Here is a 19,649-nt window from a genome sequence, read left to right on the forward strand (position 1 = left end):
GATAAAAACGGGGTATTTAACATTTCTTTGTCACTTGAAAAAATGTAAACGTGGCCACAAAATGACCTTATCCTAAAGGGAACATTTTAATTATTCGTCTAGGAAGGTTGAATGGTCAGCAACAACATTGATTTTAATCATTTTTTAATTCTTTTCATGGCTCTTCAAAAATAAACTACCACTCACCACTTCCTAAAACTGCAAAAATAAATGATATATTGATATTTTCTCATTTTCATGGTTTCACGTCTTCATCTAGTTTCAGCCTGTATCACAGCTATCAAATATTCATACATTTTATGTCAGGTTTAGTGTTTTAAATGGCAGGTTGTGCATAATTTGTATAATAATGTATATTCTGTCAGACTATACGCACAAGACATTATGAGAGTAGTTGATGCTTTGTGTCATTGTAAAAATATATAGAAGAAGTAAAAAGTGTAATAACAAAGCAAAAGAAGCAGAAATAATGTAATTATTAGTTTGTAAAAAGGGGAGGGGAATCTTTCAGTTATACTTCTTCCCACTCTTTTTCAAGCACCGAAAAATTATGTTTGACCTTTTAAGTTTCTTTGTTATCTGATGATTTTATGTGCTCGAAATAAAACTGAAGTAACTAACTAGATATAACCGATAAAAGTAGACCCATGTGGTCTGTAGTAGTCTTATACTGGATCTGTGTTCTGTGCAGACCACCAGCGGAATGTGATCAGCACCACAGCAGCTCTTCAGGCCAAAGAGATGGACCTCAGCGTGGTTCGCCTCATGTTCACAGCTTTCCTCCCCGACAGCGATGGCGGATTCTCCCGAAGACTCGAACCTGTCGTATCGGAGCCGATCTACGACAGCAGTGAGTCCAGACACTCAGATGTTCACAACACATCGTCACAAACGACACAAAAACCAATACTTTAACAGAAGAAGGAAGTTTAGGTCCGAAAAGAATGAAGCTGCATCTGAATCTCTGTGTGTTTCTTCATCTCTCTACTTGCATGTCTTAGAACTCGTTTAACTCTTTCTTTGCTGACATTTACAGTAATTAAACTTACATTATTAACAGTGAGATAGTACTTTATCACTGAATGATAGTGAGACTGAAGAAAAACTGAAAATCTGCAAGATCCTCAGGCAGATTCTGCAGCTTTTTTTGTTATTTAATAAATCATAAATAACTTGAAAGAAATTAATATTAGATTAGATAAATGTTTGTTTTTTTTATGAGTGCAAATCTACTGTGCTTAGACCAAAGAAATGTAGTTTGGTATCTAAAGTGAAGGTGAAAATATGAACATTACTACATAAAACGGCGCTGTAATCAAGCCTAGATGTACGGTACAGATATGAATATAGATCGATAAATGTAATGGTGGATAAAACCAGTTAATCTGTCATTTTTCCTGCAGAAATCCCAAAATTCTGACATTAACTGCATGTTACACTTGAAGACTATATGCTTCCTTTTGTTGTATTAAATATGTAACTATATCTTTGGTCTTCCATTGATTTACACTCATTGATATGAATTAAAACGGGCACCTTTTGCTGTTTTCTTACATTTTATAGGCAAAACACCAACCAGTATTGAAGAGAATAAGTTGGAGCCCTCTATAAAACTTTTCCTTTTCCTTCCTGTTGTCAGCCTGTCAGCAGTGTTTTCAGGAAACATTTGCTCAGTGTTCTGTTGATGAACAAGGTTTGGAGCTCTGTTTACAGCCTCAGCTTTATTGCTGTTTCAGGCCTTTTCGGTTTCATTTCCTTCTTCCAGCTTGTTGGATTTCTGTGCGCTGAAGCTCCCTTTCAGCGGACTCAAGTTCATCAAGGACTTCTCTATCAGCAGAAAGAGATTCACAGGCTGCAGATAGGCTGTCCATTTATCTGATGTGACATGACTTTTCCTGTTTGCTCTTTAACTTTTTTTTTTTTTTTTTTTTTTCTTTCTTTCTTCTTTTTTTCAGAGGCTCCAAATGCCTCCAACCTGAAGATCGTCCGGATGGATCGCACTGCTGGCTGTGTGACCGGAGGAGAGGAGGTTTATCTACTCTGTGACAAAGTCCAGAAAGGTGAGATAAGGAGGAAAGGAACCAGACTGTATACAGTTTAATATTATCATCTCCTGAAGGAAGACTCTTAACCTGTTGGATCTTATTCTACTGTTAAAAAATTATTTAAAAAATGATTAAAAATATACACAGAATCCTGACCCTCTGAGTGATGTGTAAAAAAATAATGTAGGTCTTTAAGACTCTAACTGACCCTAACTTGTATTATAACACACTTTTGTACAAAAGTCCTGTTCCAATGTTGTTTGCTGGTTTAGGAAAGTTCTAATGCCCACACATATGCATTTGTCAGTTTCTGTATTTAGATCTAATATGATATATATGAAGTGAACAGCGGAAAAAAACAAAAACTTCAGGTTAAAAACTGCTTCTATAAACCAAAGTGGTCGTTTTTAGTGTGACCTCCCTTTGTACTTCTTTAACACTTTTGTTCAGACAAAATGAGATTTGCGGCATTACTTTCCAGGTTTCATTCAACATGTCAGATGTTTCTAATTGTTTGTTCTACTTCTGGTCAAGGGGTCAAAGGTCCCACTAAGTAGTGACTTTAACCTTTACAGGACATTTAGTTCAGTTTTTATTTGTCTTTTAAGAATGTACACATATTTCCTTTATTTCCTTGTTGTATCTGAAGAAAGGAGAATAAAAAAATAAACATGTATGCTCATTTTAACCCTGAAAATACAGGGTGTCCCAAAAAAACTGACATCATCTGAGATGCCCATATTGGAGTGACAACATGGTCAGGAGAAATGATACTTAATAGGATTTATTGTGGACATAAACTGTTTTGTTCTACAAATTTCAAACGAAAAAATTCTGGGGGATGGTAATTTTATAATGTTCCAAAGTTATTCCAAATGTTCAATGTAACCATAACCCAGATCCTTTTTTCCGACACAAACAGCCTTCCTCTTGAAACTTCTTATGCCACGTCCAAATCTGCTTTCCTGTTGGCACGTGTTTATGAAACTTTCTAACAAATTGACAGTGCACATTCACATTTGACTGAGTTTGGCGTACTTCAATACACAGAATGCCTTTTCTGTTGCAGTAAACGGCATGTCTATTCCTGAAAGCAGAACAATAAAAGTGAATACACTTTTTTGAACAAAAAGAGCAAACTAATTTTGAACAAATTATTAGGTGATGAAATGATGTCAAAATTTTTGGGACACTGTGTGGAACAATGATAAAGGTGGGATAAGACTTTTGCACAATACTGTATGTTAAAAAATAAAACAAATTTTCAGAAAATTCAGCCTGTTATATGTCAGTGATAGACTGTAGAATGCTACCAATCAAAATCCAAAATTCACCCACACCTCATACTAAACCTGTGCTTTGTCTTTTTTCTGTTTTTTTTAACAGATGACATCCAGGTGCGATTCTATGAGGAGGACGATGCCGGTTTGACCTGGGAGGCTCTGGGGGATTTCTCTCCGACCGACGTCCACAGACAGGTGAGCTGTAGAAACATTGTGCCGTATGTGTGATTGATTCTCACACCATCCCAGCTGTCAGTCATGTCACTCATCTCGTTACCATGGTGATCTGTGCGGGCAGTTTGCCATCGTCTTTAAGACCCCGAAGTACCGAGACCAGAACCTGCAGAAACCGACGTCTGTGTTCGTCCAGCTGAAGAGGAAGTCCGACAACGAGACGAGCGAACCCAAACCATTCACCTACCACCCACAGATCATAGGTAGGTCTGAGTCCGCCCACATACAGACAATGAGGTGTTGAAGGCCCTGAATATTGACTCTCAGGTTAACCATCTGTTAAGAATTAACAGTATGGACTGGTCAGACTCACGAGTCATCAACTGATCTACAGATAAGAAATCTCAAAGTTTTGATTATTAATTTTAGTGATAGAGGGTCTGGTTTTACAGATCGTTAGTCTCATGGCATAATTGGCTAAGTCATGGCATATTCTCTGTCACTTTTATCTGTTTATTACTCAGTCTTTGTTGGTATTTTTTGCAAAATTATTCGCACATGTGGTCAAACTTACTACTACAGTATAAACAAAAGAGTTCTTATGTGTTTGCTGGAAAACTTTTTTTTTTCTTTCTGAAAACCTTAGAATATGATTGAGCTAATGTGGTGTAGCATCCTTTTATTTCTTATGTAGAATAGCTGACAATGCACCTTGACTCTTGATAATGTGTGCTGTCTACAAAGTGATTGGGTAATTACATAGTGGAACTCTTTATTTATTTATTTTTGTTTGTTTTGTTTTTTCTTTGTGACATCTTAAACCTCTCCTATATGTCTCAGTCTTGTCTTACTTTTTTTGTATGTTTGAAAGTAGTGGTAGTAGTAGTAGTGGTAGTAGTAGTGTGGTTTTACTTCAAGCACATACAATCATCAGATAATAAAGAACCATACAACATGGTCAAACACAATTTTTTGGTGCTCAAAAAGGAGTGGAAAGAAGTACAACTTACTCTCACCCCTTTTTACAAACTGATAATTAAATTAAACCTGCTTCCTTTGCTTTGTTAACACACTTTTTTCAGTATATTTTTACAATAACACAAAACATCCATACAAACCATTCACATACACTTTTTTGGTCAACTCACACACAATCAGATTTGCATAATCAATTGTTTTTAATACAAACTATGATATTTGTATGCACTTTAAATATTTATTACAAATACAATGATCAATACATGTGATTGTGTCATCTTATCGTGATAATTAATTAATTACAATAATATCTTCTTTTATGGGTACTTCTATGTTATAACTAGATATTCACTTATTCAGATAATGTTCTATATTTTGTCATTATAGTGGATTTATACAAAGACTTAATAAAAATACAGTGATCGAAAAAAAGAATATGACTGGGAAATTTTGCTTTGAGCCAAACGATATAGGATGTTCAGTATCCAACTCTGATCTTAAAAAAGGGGAGCAGAGGATTGTTTATTTGTAAAAATTATCTATTTGTTGAAAAACGCAAACACATAGGCACAAAAAAATACGGCAAATGTCTTCATATAAGTGTCGTATTAGTGATTATCTATATTTCCCCTCATCAGCGTGGTGATATTTTTGTGATGTTCGTGTGTGCAGATAAGGAGGAGGTGCAGAGGAAGAGGCAGAAGACACTGCCGAATTTCCAGGACTTCAGCGGTCATGGAGGAGGGGGAGGTCTGTACCGAGGAGGAGGAGGTCCGGCTGCAGGAGGAGGACCCGGCTCTGCAGGAGGAGGAGGAGGTATTTCACCTCGCCCTCCTGATTTCCGCCGATTTTCAGTTGATTAGAGTCATATGAGTACTTAGGTGGAGACTGGGTGTTTTATTTTCCCTACAGGGTATTTCCAGGGCTTTACAAACTATAACTACGGAGCAGCAGGAGGAGGAGGTGGTGGTGGTGCTGGTGGTTTCCCCACAGGATACTCAGCTGGTCTGGGAGGAGGAGGCGGCATCAAACACGGTGAGCAAAAAAAGCAACTCTTGCAAACACATTGGGTACGTGACCAAAACTGCAGAGATGCTATCGAGTATCGAAAAATGTCTGGAGTCATTTGTTCATTCTTTAAATGATGTTATGTTCACAGACAACTTCTAGTTTATGTTGAAATACAGCTTGGAGGGTGTAAAAATGGAGATGATTGGGGGGGGGTGTAAGATTAGTATAATATGTACCAGTTGCATGTTATTTTCTTTTTGTTAAAATGGAAAATTGAACCATTTGAACAATAATCAGGATTTATTTTCACATGTACAAAGAATACAAGAAAAAAACAAGCTAAAATGCTTTCTCGATCTACAAAAAGCTCCCCGATGCAAACATAAAAGAAAGACATATGTGAATATTTTGGACAGTATTAGTTTGTATTTGACAAAAGTAAAGTATTCTAATGAAATATATAAATGAACTGCATTCGAGAGGAGTTTGTGTTCAGTTGGATTCATCGAACATTGATTACAGATATCCGTTGTGCGAGGTGTTCATCCCCTCTCTGATGTATTTTTAATTAGTCTCATTTTTTAAGCCTTAAACCTGGTCCATATGACAAAACCCATCCCCTCTTTTCTGTTTTATCTCTTCATTTTGGTTTGACAGGTTGTCGTTCTTGTCCTGTTCGGAGTTTCTCTCCTCCATGTCTTTTTGCGTTCTTGATTATTTTCTGCCTCCATTGGTGTGGAAGAACACAAAGTATCGCCCAAATGATGAAAAATGCCATATGGAGTGTGATTTGACTTGATATAGTAAATAAAACTAAATTAAAGAGTATTTTTCTACATTCAGGAACTAAGTATGTTTACATTTATTCTAGAATTCTAAAGTAAAGCTGGTTAATTTAAAAAAAAAAATCCTAAATTAAACCATATATGGCCTCATGAACCCCTCACCATGATATTTCACGATATTTGATTCAATATTTTAAACTTCATTGAAGTGAATGGGATGAAAAGTTACAGAAAGTAGTTATGCCAGTTGTCTGAAATGTTGTTGATCTTGTTGTTGTTGTTGTTGTTGCGTTGCAGCATCTCAAGGTGACACGGCAGGCGACAGCGGTGATGACAGCGATCCAGATGATGATGCCGGGTCAGGGGTCATCAAGAGACCCGTAGCCCAGCCAGAGGGCCTGAACCCAGGGGAGACGACTGAGGACGGGGGGGTCAGTGTGGAGCCTGAGGCGCACAGAGGTACACAACGACAACACCAACAAAAACACACACCATTTATAAACAGCCTACTCAGATGGATCTTTATTAAATCGAGTTGTTGATTAACAGATTAGCAAATAGATTGAATCATTTTGATGATTGATTAAACAACCAAATATGGTTTTGGATCCAGTTATGAACCATTTAAATCCACTTATTGTGTTAATTTGTGATTTAAACACAATGTGACATTTCAACTTTCAAATATCAAAACAGACCAGGCCCATGTTCCAGTTGTTGATTTTGTTCCCTTCAGGTCTGTTTCATTTGGTCATCTGTCAGTGGTGTCATATTCTAACATGTCTAACACTCAGGTTTATTAGTGATAATGAGTTTTTATTTACCTCAGCAGATATCTTGGTATTTGGTATGGTGAGAAATTCCCGATATCTATGAATCGGAATTACACGTGGGGTGGGTTTTTCCCCATTTGCCCACTCATTAGTAGTTAACATAAACACAGCTGAATGTTTAGTAGACAGTCATGTTTAATACTATTAACTACTGGTAATTAATGTTAGGAAGTGCGTCTTTCCACATTACTTAATGCTAATTGAATAGCTTTATTCTAAAGAGGTAATGAAAAATACATTGGTAATAGAAATATACTACATTGTGCAAAGGCCAGTAAAACTTTACACAAATGTTAAATCCTCTTGTAATGATGTTACCTTTGTGTGTTTTTATTTATGTTTTTGCAGATGAGCAGCTGCTTCAGGTCACTAGTCAACAGATGGAAGCTCTGTTTCAATATTCTGTTACTGGAGACTCTGCGTACCTGTTGGCTCCACAGCGACCCCTGATGACGGCTCAGGATGAGGACGGAGACACGTCAGTCTGCACACACACACACACACACACATTCTACTTTAAGACCAAGAGTAGCATTTCTGTGTTTGTACTGTTTTTAAACCAGATGTAATGGGTTTGTATTAGATTTTAAAGGTTAAAACACATTTTACCTTCAAGTCCGAATGTGTTTGTGTGTTTTTACCTTTGAGACTTGACACTGAGAAATAAATATTTTAGTGAACACTGTTCTGTCAAGTTTTTCAGAAAACTTTCAGGTTTTAAAAGATTGTTTTTAAGACTGTTTTTAGATGGCGCTGTAATAATTTTATGAATACAGTATTTTTAAAATAGAAAGCAGGAATTGATGACAGTTATAAATATATTATTTGATTTTCTTAATGTTAAAATATACTTCAGATACATCATTACAGATAAGTCCAGATAGTTTTTTTTCCTGCTCATGTAAGTAGTCTGACCTTTGCATCTTGTTTCATCCCTCTTCCTCCTCAGTGGACTCCACCTGGCGGTTCTCCACAACCAGCAGGCGGCGCTGAGGAGCCTCACTCAGATAGTATCTCTTCTACCTGGAGAGGAGGTTCTTAACATGAGGAACCACCTGTACCAGGTAAACGAACGCTCACATTCATCTTTATATGAATCATCTGAATGATCTCCTCACCTGTATTCTTCCATCCATGTTTCCCAGACTCCTTTGCACCTGGCTGTGATCACACAGCAGAGGGAGGCGGTGGAGGCGCTGCTATTGGCCGGCGCCGACCCAACTCTGACAGATCGTCATGGCAACACAGCACTGCACCTGGCATCGCAGCAGGAGGGAGGAGGAATGGTCCAGTTTTTACTGAAACACAAAGAGCTGAAGGGTCTGTTGGAGCAAACCAACACAGCAGGTACAGACACAGGACAGACAGTCTGGAGCTGTGGAGATCTGAACGAAGACCATGGTCTAAGGGTCTCTGTCTCTCTTAATGAATCTCAGTCAAAGGGCACCCAGGATTTTATCTCTGGACCACTCAAGATATGATATGATATGATAGAGGATAATAATGATTGAGGATTTTTAAAGGCTACTGATTAGAGGAAAACACTAATATCATAATATCCTTGTATGTTAGGAATGAACTCTTTTGCTTCAAATATCATGAGTGAACTAAACATCTAAGTCAAAGTACTGAATGCCAAAACCAATTAATCTGTAAATCTGAAACAGGACACCAAACAAGCTGTTAAAACTATAGGAAGTGTTGTTGCAATTTTCAGTTTTGTTTTGTTTTGGTTTTTTTTACCTCCCTTAATGTCAGTACATCCAGTTGAGAAACCTGATATTAGTCATCTGTCACTGATGGAGCCGACTTCTCCCAAACTATACATAAAATTTTGTGCAGATTAACTTAAACTGATTTATCAGTCTGTTTCAAATTGTCTGATTTATTTAACATCATTACTGTGATTTGGAAGAAAAAAAACATCTTTGGCCTATTAATGGTTTGCTGTTGGCTTAGGAGGAAACACGTGTATCATCTGGAGTTACATGACATCTTGTTCTTTTGCATCATATCGCATAGAATCAGTTAAAATCAAACAGTGTTGAAAACTGTGCTGTAAAATGGTGAATCATAACATATGATACTGGCAGTAACTTCAGCGTATTTAGATATGCATCACATTGGCCTGAGTCAACATCCCTAATACACACAGTATGCACCATGTTTGATTACATAAGGTAGAACTGGCATGATGAGTCCTTGTCCATCTGTTGCCGCGGTTACCAGGTCTGTGTCCCATCCACTTGGCCATCCTGTCCAATCGGCTGTCATCTGTCAGGGAGCTGTTGGAATGCGGGGCCGACGTGGAGGCTCAGGAGCGCAGCTGTGGTCGGACCGCCCTCCACCTCGCCACCGAGGCCGACAACGTGTCCCTGGCCGGCTGTCTGCTGCTGGAGGTACACAACGACCGGTTCAACTGGGTAAACTGGGGCCAGCATCATAAGGAAGTTTATATATCCCCTGGGGGGTAATTATAGAGGCCGATAATCACCACAGGCCAGAAACATACACACAGTAGAGCAGAAAAAATATTTACATAAAGCTGTGTTGGAGAATGAATGTAATAAACTAAATGATAATACAGTCAGTCATTGTATGGAACATGGTCGATGGAGGTGGACTCAGGTGAAAGGTCTGGGATAAAAGTCAAAAACCACAGTCACTGGAAACCAGAGTACAAAATGTGTAGGGTCTGAAGCTTCTCCTGGATTTATCCCTAATCTGTTTTTATTTATTTATTTAGACAGGGACAATGCACAATATACATTAACCTTAAAAAGGACAGATGTAGTGTACCAGGTTGTAGCTCCAGTGCTAATTTCCACGTGTAGTCCCTGGGCAGGCTGATATTATAAAAAAAACCAGACATTAATAAAAACTAAAATATTAAAAAACAGTAAAAAAAAAAATGCATTTCTATAACTCCATCTGTATAAAATATTCTTTCGTATCCAACCATTCACTGTCATTCGTCCCAATGCAGACCGTCGCACACACTCTAAGCATGTTTACGATACATTACATTATGGCTACAGGTTTGGTTTGAGAGCAGCTGTTTTTTCACCATGCGGGAGAATGTGATAGTTTGCAATTGTTAATAGTTCTGTTGGTAATGTGTTCCGCTGTCGCATGGCCACACATGAGAATGCTGAATTTACAAATGCTGTTTTGTGCCTCGGAATCCTGCACTTGTCGTGTGCTGTTGATCGAGTAGTTCTGTTACTCATAAACCAAATATCTGAGCGTATAATCCAATGATGTGGTGATATATGCCTGTTTTCTGTCGTCAGGGTAGCGCCAAGGTGGACTGCTGCACCTTTAATGGCTCCACCCCCCTCCACATCGCTGCAGGACGGGGCTCGGCCAAACTGACAGCTCTGCTCATGGCTGCAGGTAAACGCACACCTGAGGTCAGCAAGTCTGATAATCAAAGGTGTTTTAGTACGCTTAGATTTCAGGCTTGAGAAGTTATATAAAATTGGTAAACTAGGTACTATTAAACTACATCTCTGATAATAGCTGAAGGCAACATGGACTCATAAAAACTGTGGATACAGGGAAGAGAAAAAATGATACAGAAAAACTCCTGGTGTGTCATATAATGTATACATCGGTATCAAGCAAAATAAACTCTACTACTTGATTTGACAAATACATCACTATAACACTTTTCTCTAGTTTATGTTAAAGGATTCAACTTCAGCTGCAAGTTCATTTAGTATCTTTAAAAAAGCCTTGTTAAGAAATGAATGGTTTCAATAGAGGGCTTTTATTTGGAAGGCTACAGGAAGTGTTGAGCTTGCATTAACAGCACAGTGCAGTTTTAACAGAGCTGGTTTTGAACCAATAAAGACAAGAATTTGTACTAAAATGGAACCAATTCTACTTATAAAACAGAGTTTGAAGTTAAGGCCTGAGTCTCCACATGTTTAACCCTGGACCATTTGTTTCCAGTTGGAATCATTTCAATGTAACACAAATTCACTGGATCACTGGAAGCTTTATTTATGTAAAACCAAATTATGATCTGAAAACAGCCACGTTAAGACAAAATGTCATAATCATGTCAGATGATGACATGAATTCTACGGATGTTTTTAGCTCAATAGTTCTTACTCTTGCACTTCTTTCCATGTTTCCTATTGTTCGATTAGCCTATTTATTTATTTATTTCTTCTTCTTTTTTTCTTCTCTCTTTTTCTTCTTTCGTTCATATCTTATTCTTATTCTAGGAAATGTTTTTGTACTTTTAGAATGTAAGCCCCTTTTATGTATTTGGCTGTAACCATTCAGCCTCAGCATGCTTTCCCGTATCTGTCATTGTCTAACTGTTTTCTTCTAGTATATCAGTACTTCGTAATCCATGTGATGCTTTATTATGTGAGTCGTTTGTCCAGGACAACAGAGGGAAATTAGCTTCTCTGCTAAATCTGGTACATGCATCTTGTTCTTTGCAACTAATGCCAATACACACTGTCCTGTAACTACATAAATAAATACTAAAAATGTCATAATGTGACTTTTATTTTTGCTCTACTTTGCGTCATTCAGAGTTTGATCAGTAGCGAAATAACACTTGAATTGTTGGATCTGCTTAGTGTTAGCTTAGCGCTGCAGAGTTCTCACTGCTCTGTTGTTTTATTAAATTATTCATGACATGTGCTGGTCTCAGACTGTTAGCTTGGTCTAGATATTTGACCATTCAAGTGCTTGTTGTTTGAGTTGTGTTGTGTTTTCCAAAAAATGGTTTTATTGAGCTTTTAACTGACGTTCTTCTGGTTGCATTCATTTATAGAATGTGTATACTGCTATAAGAGTCATGTAGTGTTACCATGGTAACACAGATGAAGCCACCGGGTGTACTGGAGACCAAACCTGTAGGAACCGTATATCGTGTCACTGGTGGATTATTTGTTTTTTGATTTACTTGGTCTGGTTGCCATGGTGATGTGCAGGGTTTGGGTCACATGGGCACTGGGACGACACCCATAGGTTATATAGGTAGCTGAATCACCTGCACGGAGTGGAGAGAGGCGAGTTTAGGTAGCCATAATTTTTGTTGACGGCCTTTTGTTCAGTTTAATTTCTTTTACACATTCACAAACAGTGCATCTATTCCATCATATGTATGTGTGTAATCAGAAGCCATTGTAGTAGCTGTGTGTTCGCATTAAACGACGTGAAGCTTACCGGGACTCAGCGTGCTTCATAGAAAGAGCTTTAGCATGTCACAAATGTACAGGACCTAATCTCTACCTTTGTAGCGACCTTAAAAGGACCAGAAAGTCACAGTAAAACCTTTCTACATTTTTATCTATCTACACTACTAGAAAGTGATTGTGTTTATACGTGCACCACAGTCCTGTTTATGACCATAGTGAGGACATGGTGATTACGTAGAATATAGAGACCATGAAGGCAGCATGAGACTCCAAACACTGTAACACAAGTGTCTACAACTCCAAAAATAACACAAGTGATCGTTTGACCGATCAGTTACTAAATAAACTCATCACCTTTTGTCTGTCTGTGTTTTTCAGGAGCAGACCCCCATAAGGAAAACTTTGAGCCCCTGTTCTTCAGAGAGGAGGAGTCCTGTGATGAAGAGGAGGAGGATGAAGGCTATGTCCCAGGAATGACTCCGCTCAACATGGCCACCACCTCACAGGTAAAAACAGTACAGATCTACATGAACTTTACTGAACCAGAGCCTCATGTCGGCTTTAGATACGGACAGCAGATTCTATGAACGAGGAGGTGAGTAGGTCTGTTCTCAGTCTCAGTTTTGTCTTAAAGGGCTCATATTTATCTAAACCTACTTTTATTAGTCCATTATTAGGATATTTATTTGTGTATTTGGGCCCTAATAGTTCAAAAAGTTTGAATTTGAGCCCTCCAGGTGCTGCAAAGCTATCTTTATATTTATTTTGGCAAAAATCAAGTGCAAAAATCAAGTTTCTACAATCTGTTTCAATTCCTGCTTAATTTGTTAAGTTTTATAAGTAGTTACATCATGACATTTGCACATATAAGGTCAAGACTTTCGACGAGTATTTTTCTGAGTGCAACATAATTGTCTATCAGCAGCAGCGGTCGTAGTCCAAACTGAAAATATGTCCAAACTTCAAGCCGATTATCTAAAAGGTTCAGTTGTTGGTTGTATTAACAAACACAAGTGGCTGAATGGGACGGAAAGCATGGTCAACAACCTGGGAGGGGGGCGGGGCCTGAAGTGGCTCATGCATTTAAAGGGCCAGCGCTCCAAACCACCTTTCTGGTGTCATTACTCAGAAATAGGGTTGAAGATGGACCTGTGGAGTTGAATTTATGAAGAATTCAGACCCTAGCAGAGCATTTACAGTTTATGTAGACCACTGGGAAATGTTGGAAAATGCAAAATTCCATTTAAAAAAGCAAAATATCACACCTTTAAAGCTTAAAATGAAGTTAATTTTCCTCAAAGCTGGATGTGATGTTGTGATGTTTGTGTGGAGTTTCAAGGAATTTTAATAAACCCTCTGGTGCTTCTGGTTTCCAGGTGTTGGAGCTCCTGAACGGTAAAGAATATGAACCAAAAGATCCTCACAAAGCCTTCGTTCCTCCTCAAGGTGAGCCTCAAAACTCGTTTAAAGCCATGTTTCAACCATGAAGCCTTTCGACTGTAAATGTGAACCTCTGATGTTTGTATCATTGTGTATTGATGTGTGTTTTTGTCTGAAGGTGACCTGTCGAGCCTGGACGCGGAGGTGAAGAAGGCGTTGTGTGGCGCTCTGGAGAGTGAAGGACGCTGGGAGAGTCTGGCTCACAGTTTGGGCCTGGGGATCCTGAACAGCGCCTTCAGACTGAGCCCCTCCCCTGCCAAGACACTGCTGGACAGCTACGAGGTACCATCAACTTAGGGCGTTTTCAGACTGGGTGTCCAGATCCACGCTGTACCCGGATACAATCACACCTTTGCTGCAGATGTTGCGTTCACAAGCACGTACCGCAAAACAATTACAATAACAGTAATAGTACTAACAACAGCAACAACGAAAAAAGAATAAATAAATTAAATAAAACCCAAAAAAAAAAACAAACACAGCTCCACAACAAACAAAAAAGAACAGACCATCTAGATGACATCACTGTAGGATGTGCAATAGTTCAGACAGTTATTCTTGGGTAAATATGAAAATTCTTAACCTTTTACAAAAACCAACTGCTTGAATTTCTGAAATTATTATTATTATTTTTTTTAATTTAACCTTTCTTTACCCAGGCAAGCAGTTCAGAACAGATTCTTATTTACAAATGCAGCCTGATCAAAGAGCAATGGCTCCTTGAGGGGTGGGGGGTGGGGCTAAAGGTAAAAACAAGGTTAAACAATTACAGAAACAAACAGTTCATAAATAAGTCCATTACACCAATAACAGTGAGACGTGTGAGAGACCAGTACTCAACAGGTGCAACAGTCAACTAAAATTTGTTGCAGGTTTTGCTTAAAGACAGTGAGAGATGTGAGGACAGTGAGTTTGAGGGGGTTTCGTAGAGTGTTCCAGTCGTTAGCTGCAGCAAATTGGAAAAATTGTCGCAATGTATTCCATGCCACTGTTACCCTGTAGCTGCCTGTCCATCCGTCCGTCCATCTGTCCATCTTGCGTCTGATCGCATCCACTGTGTCGTCCTTCAGGTTTCAGGCGGAACAGTCCGGGATCTGCTGGCAGGACTCCGATCGGTCGGAGACTGCAAAGCCCTGAGTGTCCTGGTGGAGGCGCTGCATCAGTCCGACGCCGTAGAAACGCAGACAAAGAACGTGACGGCTGGTACGTGTCTGTACGTGTTTATAACCTCTTAGGCAGCGGTTGCCATGACAACACGAGGCTTTCAGCTGCGTTTTCTTTCAACAGGCGAGGCCTTGTGCGCTCAGGTTCAGGACCTGAAGGTGGACGTTCGGATTGACAGTGGTGTGTGTGACAGCGGGGTGGAGCTCTCCACAGCGTAGCCCTCTGATTGGTCCCCCTCTCCATCCGTCATCGTCCATCCATCACTCCAGCCTGAGCAGACCCCGTCCTCCAGGGGCGACGGCGCTCCTCCCGTGAGACGCTTTTCAGGACTGAATGTTTCTCATCATGAACTTTTAAATTGTTTTTAACAAAATGTGACAGACTTTATTTTTTTTTTAGCAGGAAACAAAAAGTGTTTGTAATGTTTGAAAAGAAACCAAAGAAACAGAGAGAGGAAAGATTTAATTTTCTATCTGACAAAAGCCAAACTGTTTGGTGTGACGTCTTCAGCCCACACTACACTCTGACAGTTCAGAAAAGTAGCTCCAACGAAACTGCGACTCGCCGACTTTGAAGGCATCATTCTCAAATACTTACCATGAATCCTCCCGTCTCCTGTGGTCAGTGAACGCATCAGTGTAGTTCTTTAGAGCAGCTCTACCTGCGTCTGAAAAAGCACAAAGTTATGGTCAAATGGTGGAAAACAAATCATCTGATGACTATTAATGCTGGCTGTCTTGAAAAAGAACACGAGGACAGTTTAGGAAGGCGGACCTAAATAATGTGATGACGCAAAATCATGAACGATTAAATGACGTCGTCACTTTAAAGAGGTTCATCCTAAAGTGGACGTCTGGTGGTTTGGGTGAGCGTTTAAAGGATCAGCCTGGTTCTGTACTTCGGTTACTGTCAGTGAATCCTGTTTAAAGACTGAACCCTCCATTCCAGAGCATCGTCTCAGGACTTATACCGGGTTTAGTTCTGTTGTCATGGCAACTTCACGTCACATGGGGGCATGTCAGAACACCAGCCTGGTCTCCCTGATTTCGTTGACTTTCTGGTTTGGTCATATTTACTTGATTGTTTTGCTTCTACTGCAGATGAAATGGGCTGCTCAGTTAAATGAGTTTATGTAATACATGGACTTGGATCAAATATTTTAAAGCTGTTAAAAATATATTGAAAAAACATCCTGATCCTTATCATAATTGATATTATTTTCTAATCCTGAAAAGAAAAAGTTGAAGAAATCAGAGGGTTATGTCACTCTTAAGAGTAAAAGAAAGAAACAAAACAACGTAGAAGAAAAAAATCTATACATTTAGTTTACATTTGTATTGATTCATGAAGAAAATTTCAGAAGATAATTGTGATGTTGGTTTTTATTTAAGATGAAAATAACATAAACACACTTATTAGTGGTTTTAATCTCCTCTTTATGGCCAGAACAGTTCAGGCGTTTAGTGGCTGAACAGTCACAGATGTTTTTAATGAAATTGGAACATCAGTAGGTACAGGAGTGAAACAACAAAACATTTAACCATTTTTAAAAATGTTTCAATCAATTAAATTTTATTTATATAGTGCCATATCATAACAAAGTTACCTCACTTACATTTTACAGTTAGAGCTGCTCTAAACCAGACTCTTGTTTTTTATTTTTTTGACAATCTTTTTATTCAAGAGTTAGTCACAAAAACATCCATTATTACAGTTTGTCCGCATGTTGAAAAATAAACACACTAAAAGTGAGTGAACAAACTAAAAGTACAACAGCGGAAAGCAAACATAACACATTTTAACAACCCTCATCCACCCCCCATCCCCACCCCCCCATCCCAGGACTTATGAAGGGAGGCCACATGAATTCTAATTGTATTCAGGTTGAGTTATCAATACATTGTTGAAGGGGATTCCAAATCTCATTAAACTGATGTAGTTTATTCAATGATGAGAACCAGATTCTCTCCAGGTGAGAGTTTATCCGTTTCTTCCAGCCATAATTTAACTGAAGGAACTCCTGATTTTTTCCAGAACAACAAAACAAGGTGTTTTGCTACGAGAAGTGCATAAGAGAGCAGTTGATGGTGGTGTTCGTTAAGTTACGAAAACTGATTAGAGGTTCCGAGTACAACCAAAAGTGGATCAGGTTTCAACTCTATATGAAGCATATCTGAAAAGCAGACTCTTTAATGTAAACTGTTTCAGTGTAAATGACTTAGACAAAAGATTTATACTGCAGTAATGATCAAAAATTCTATTTTTTTTTTTTTTTTGTCTAAAGGATGTGTGAAGACTCTTGGTCGTCCACGTCATGGTGTTTTAGGACCTGTCGATCCTATCACTCATGGTTATTTAATAACAGTTTTTCAGTTCCTATCAAAATTCCAATGATGATCTTTAATTTGATTGTGGTTTTGATGCAACATCCGTCAAAAAGAGAATCCAGAATCGGAGAATCAGCAGGATTGTTTACATCAAACACTGTAGAAGCCGTCGTTACGCTTAAAGGTCCCCTCAGGGTTCGTCCGCCCAACGCCGACCAATAAGATCAGTCTGAACAGAGGATGTGAAGACGGTAACCGAGGTACAGAAACCAGCATTCAGTTCGTTTAATTTGCAAAGTGAAAAAATACAGTGAAGCTATAAACAAGCAATGGTGTCAGAATCATTTTAGTTTAGGAGCCACATGTAGACCGATAAGATCTGAAGTGCGTCAGACCGGTAATATACTACAATTATAACCGATAAATAATGAGAACTCCAAATGTTTCTTTGTGCTTTAGAGTGAAAAAGTAAAATTACATGAAAATATTTACATTTACAAACTATCCTTTCATAAAAAATGTGAATAACCTGAACAAATACAAACAACCTGAACTATCTTAAAGGGCTCATATTTCTCTAAACCCACTTTTATTAGTCTTTGGTTCATTTATTTGTGGATTTGGAGACACTAATAGTTAAAGTTTGAATTTGAACCCTCCAGGTGCTGCAAAGCTATCTTTATATTCATTTGGGCAAAAATTGAGTGGATTTCTACAACCTGTACTAATTCCTGCTTAATTTGTTACATTTTATAACTAGTTACATCACGACTTTTGCACATATAAGGTCAAGACTTCTGACGAGCATATTTCCGAGTACGACATAATTGTTTGTCAGCAGCGGTTGTAGTCCATACTGAACATATGTCCAAACTTGGAGCCCATTACCTAAAATGCTCAGTTGTTGGTTGAACGGGACAGAGCAGCACAACTGACAACCTGGAGGGGGCGGGGCCTGAAGTGGCTCATGTGCATTTAAAGGGCCAGCGCTCCAAACCACCTTTCTGGTGTCATTACTCAGAAATAGGGTTGAAGATGGAGCTGTGGAGTTGAATTAATGAAGAATTCAGACCCAAGCAGAGCATTTATAGTTTATGTAGACCACAGGGAAATGTTGGAAAATACAGAATTCCATTTAAAAAAAAAACAAAACAAATATCACTCCTTTAAGAGAATTAAGTGTAATTTTACCAATATTCTGCCTGTTAGTAAATATTTGTACATTTCTAGATCCACTGTGATCTGTAAATAAGTTGAGACATAATATTGTTAAAATTGCATTTATTTTTCTCAAGAAACTTCAGGTTTTTCACATTATTCTAAATTTGAAAAGGATAGTTTGTAGATAAAAACATTTTCATGATGTAATTTTACTTTTTTTTTACTGTAAAACATCAAGAAAAGTTTGGATTGGATGTTATTTATATATTATTTTGTTATATTCGTACTGGTCCGGCCCACTTGAGGATCACATTGGGCTGTTTGTGGAACCTGGACTAACCTGAGTCTGACCCCCTACTTTAGGGGTTCCTCTGGTCGTCCGTGTTCTCGTGGAGGTTCCTGCAGGAGAAAAAGGTGCTACTCGACCCGAAATGATTGTAAAGCCGAACGTCGAGGCCTGTTCGCTTTCGACGGAGTTCCTTAGATGTTTCTGCTCGTGTCGTCGTCCACTGAAAAACAGGTTCAGGATCTAGTCCAGCTCCGCCCACAAACTCTCAGCCCGTCTGAAGAGTGAGTCCGTCGACAAACAGCATCATGGGAAATCCTGCACTTGTGAAGATCAGACGATATTTATGCGACGCCCTGCACTGTACAGTTCAACATGAGCTCTGAATTGGTTGTATTATTGTTTTGTTTTGTTTTTTAAATAAACTGTTTTTTTAATAATTTTTTTCTGGCTGCGATTGTTTTGTTTTTATTCTGGTCATTGATTGGTTTAATAATGAGGGGGCGGGGACTGGTTGAGCTAATAAAACCCACTGGGACAGTTTTGAATGTCAGGTTGGACAACATTTTATGGTGAGTTCAGACTGTTTTCAATATTTGTAACCTTTTTATTTGTAATTTATTAAAAATGTTAAATACTGGTATTTGGTCAGCACAGATGCGTTGCTGTTTTAGTTTTTTTTATTTCATTTATTTACAGTACTTTATTTACTTCAAACATATTTTCATTTATTAGTGTAACTTTTTTTTTTTTACTTCATAACTTGCTTTTATGTGTTAATACCACTTGGTTCTTTATTCACTTTTTTTTTATTATTTATACACATTTTATTCAGATATTTTTTTAAACACTTTTTCTTATTTACATGTTACTCTGAATACATGTATAAAAGTCTGTCAGTTAATATAAACAGATTCCATAGAAGTGTAAATAGTTTGTAAAATGCACTTGATGTAGTTTTGTGTATAAACTGGTTTAATTTTTTTCATCCATGGTT

At 38.3% G+C, this 19,649-nt stretch overlaps 1 protein-coding gene across 1 annotated transcript in view; it reads left to right on the plus strand.

Moving 5' to 3' along the window:
- Positions 1-16,772, plus strand: part of nfkb1 (nuclear factor of kappa light polypeptide gene enhancer in B-cells 1) — a 40,733-nt gene extending 23,961 nt beyond the window's left edge. Inside the window, exons 8-24 of the mRNA XM_030145906.1 lie at positions 692-850; positions 1,956-2,060; positions 3,432-3,523; positions 3,627-3,765; positions 5,153-5,296; positions 5,393-5,515; positions 6,574-6,735; positions 7,458-7,587; positions 8,059-8,173; positions 8,255-8,456; positions 9,339-9,508; positions 10,403-10,505; positions 12,653-12,780; positions 13,651-13,720; positions 13,833-13,996; positions 14,785-14,917; positions 15,002-16,772. Of these exons, the coding sequence (XP_030001766.1) occupies positions 692-850; positions 1,956-2,060; positions 3,432-3,523; positions 3,627-3,765; positions 5,153-5,296; positions 5,393-5,515; positions 6,574-6,735; positions 7,458-7,587; positions 8,059-8,173; positions 8,255-8,456; positions 9,339-9,508; positions 10,403-10,505; positions 12,653-12,780; positions 13,651-13,720; positions 13,833-13,996; positions 14,785-14,917; positions 15,002-15,096 (2,234 nt within the window). The 3' untranslated portion in view covers positions 15,097-16,772. The remainder of the gene's footprint in view (positions 1-691; positions 851-1,955; positions 2,061-3,431; positions 3,524-3,626; positions 3,766-5,152; positions 5,297-5,392; positions 5,516-6,573; positions 6,736-7,457; positions 7,588-8,058; positions 8,174-8,254; positions 8,457-9,338; positions 9,509-10,402; positions 10,506-12,652; positions 12,781-13,650; positions 13,721-13,832; positions 13,997-14,784; positions 14,918-15,001) is intronic.
- Positions 16,773-19,649: the final 2,877 nt, after the last annotated feature.

The sequence above is a fragment of the Sphaeramia orbicularis genome, chromosome 10 (assembly GCF_902148855.1).
Source record: "Sphaeramia orbicularis chromosome 10, fSphaOr1.1, whole genome shotgun sequence".
NCBI classification, from domain to species: Eukaryota; Metazoa; Chordata; class Actinopteri; order Kurtiformes; family Apogonidae; genus Sphaeramia; species Sphaeramia orbicularis.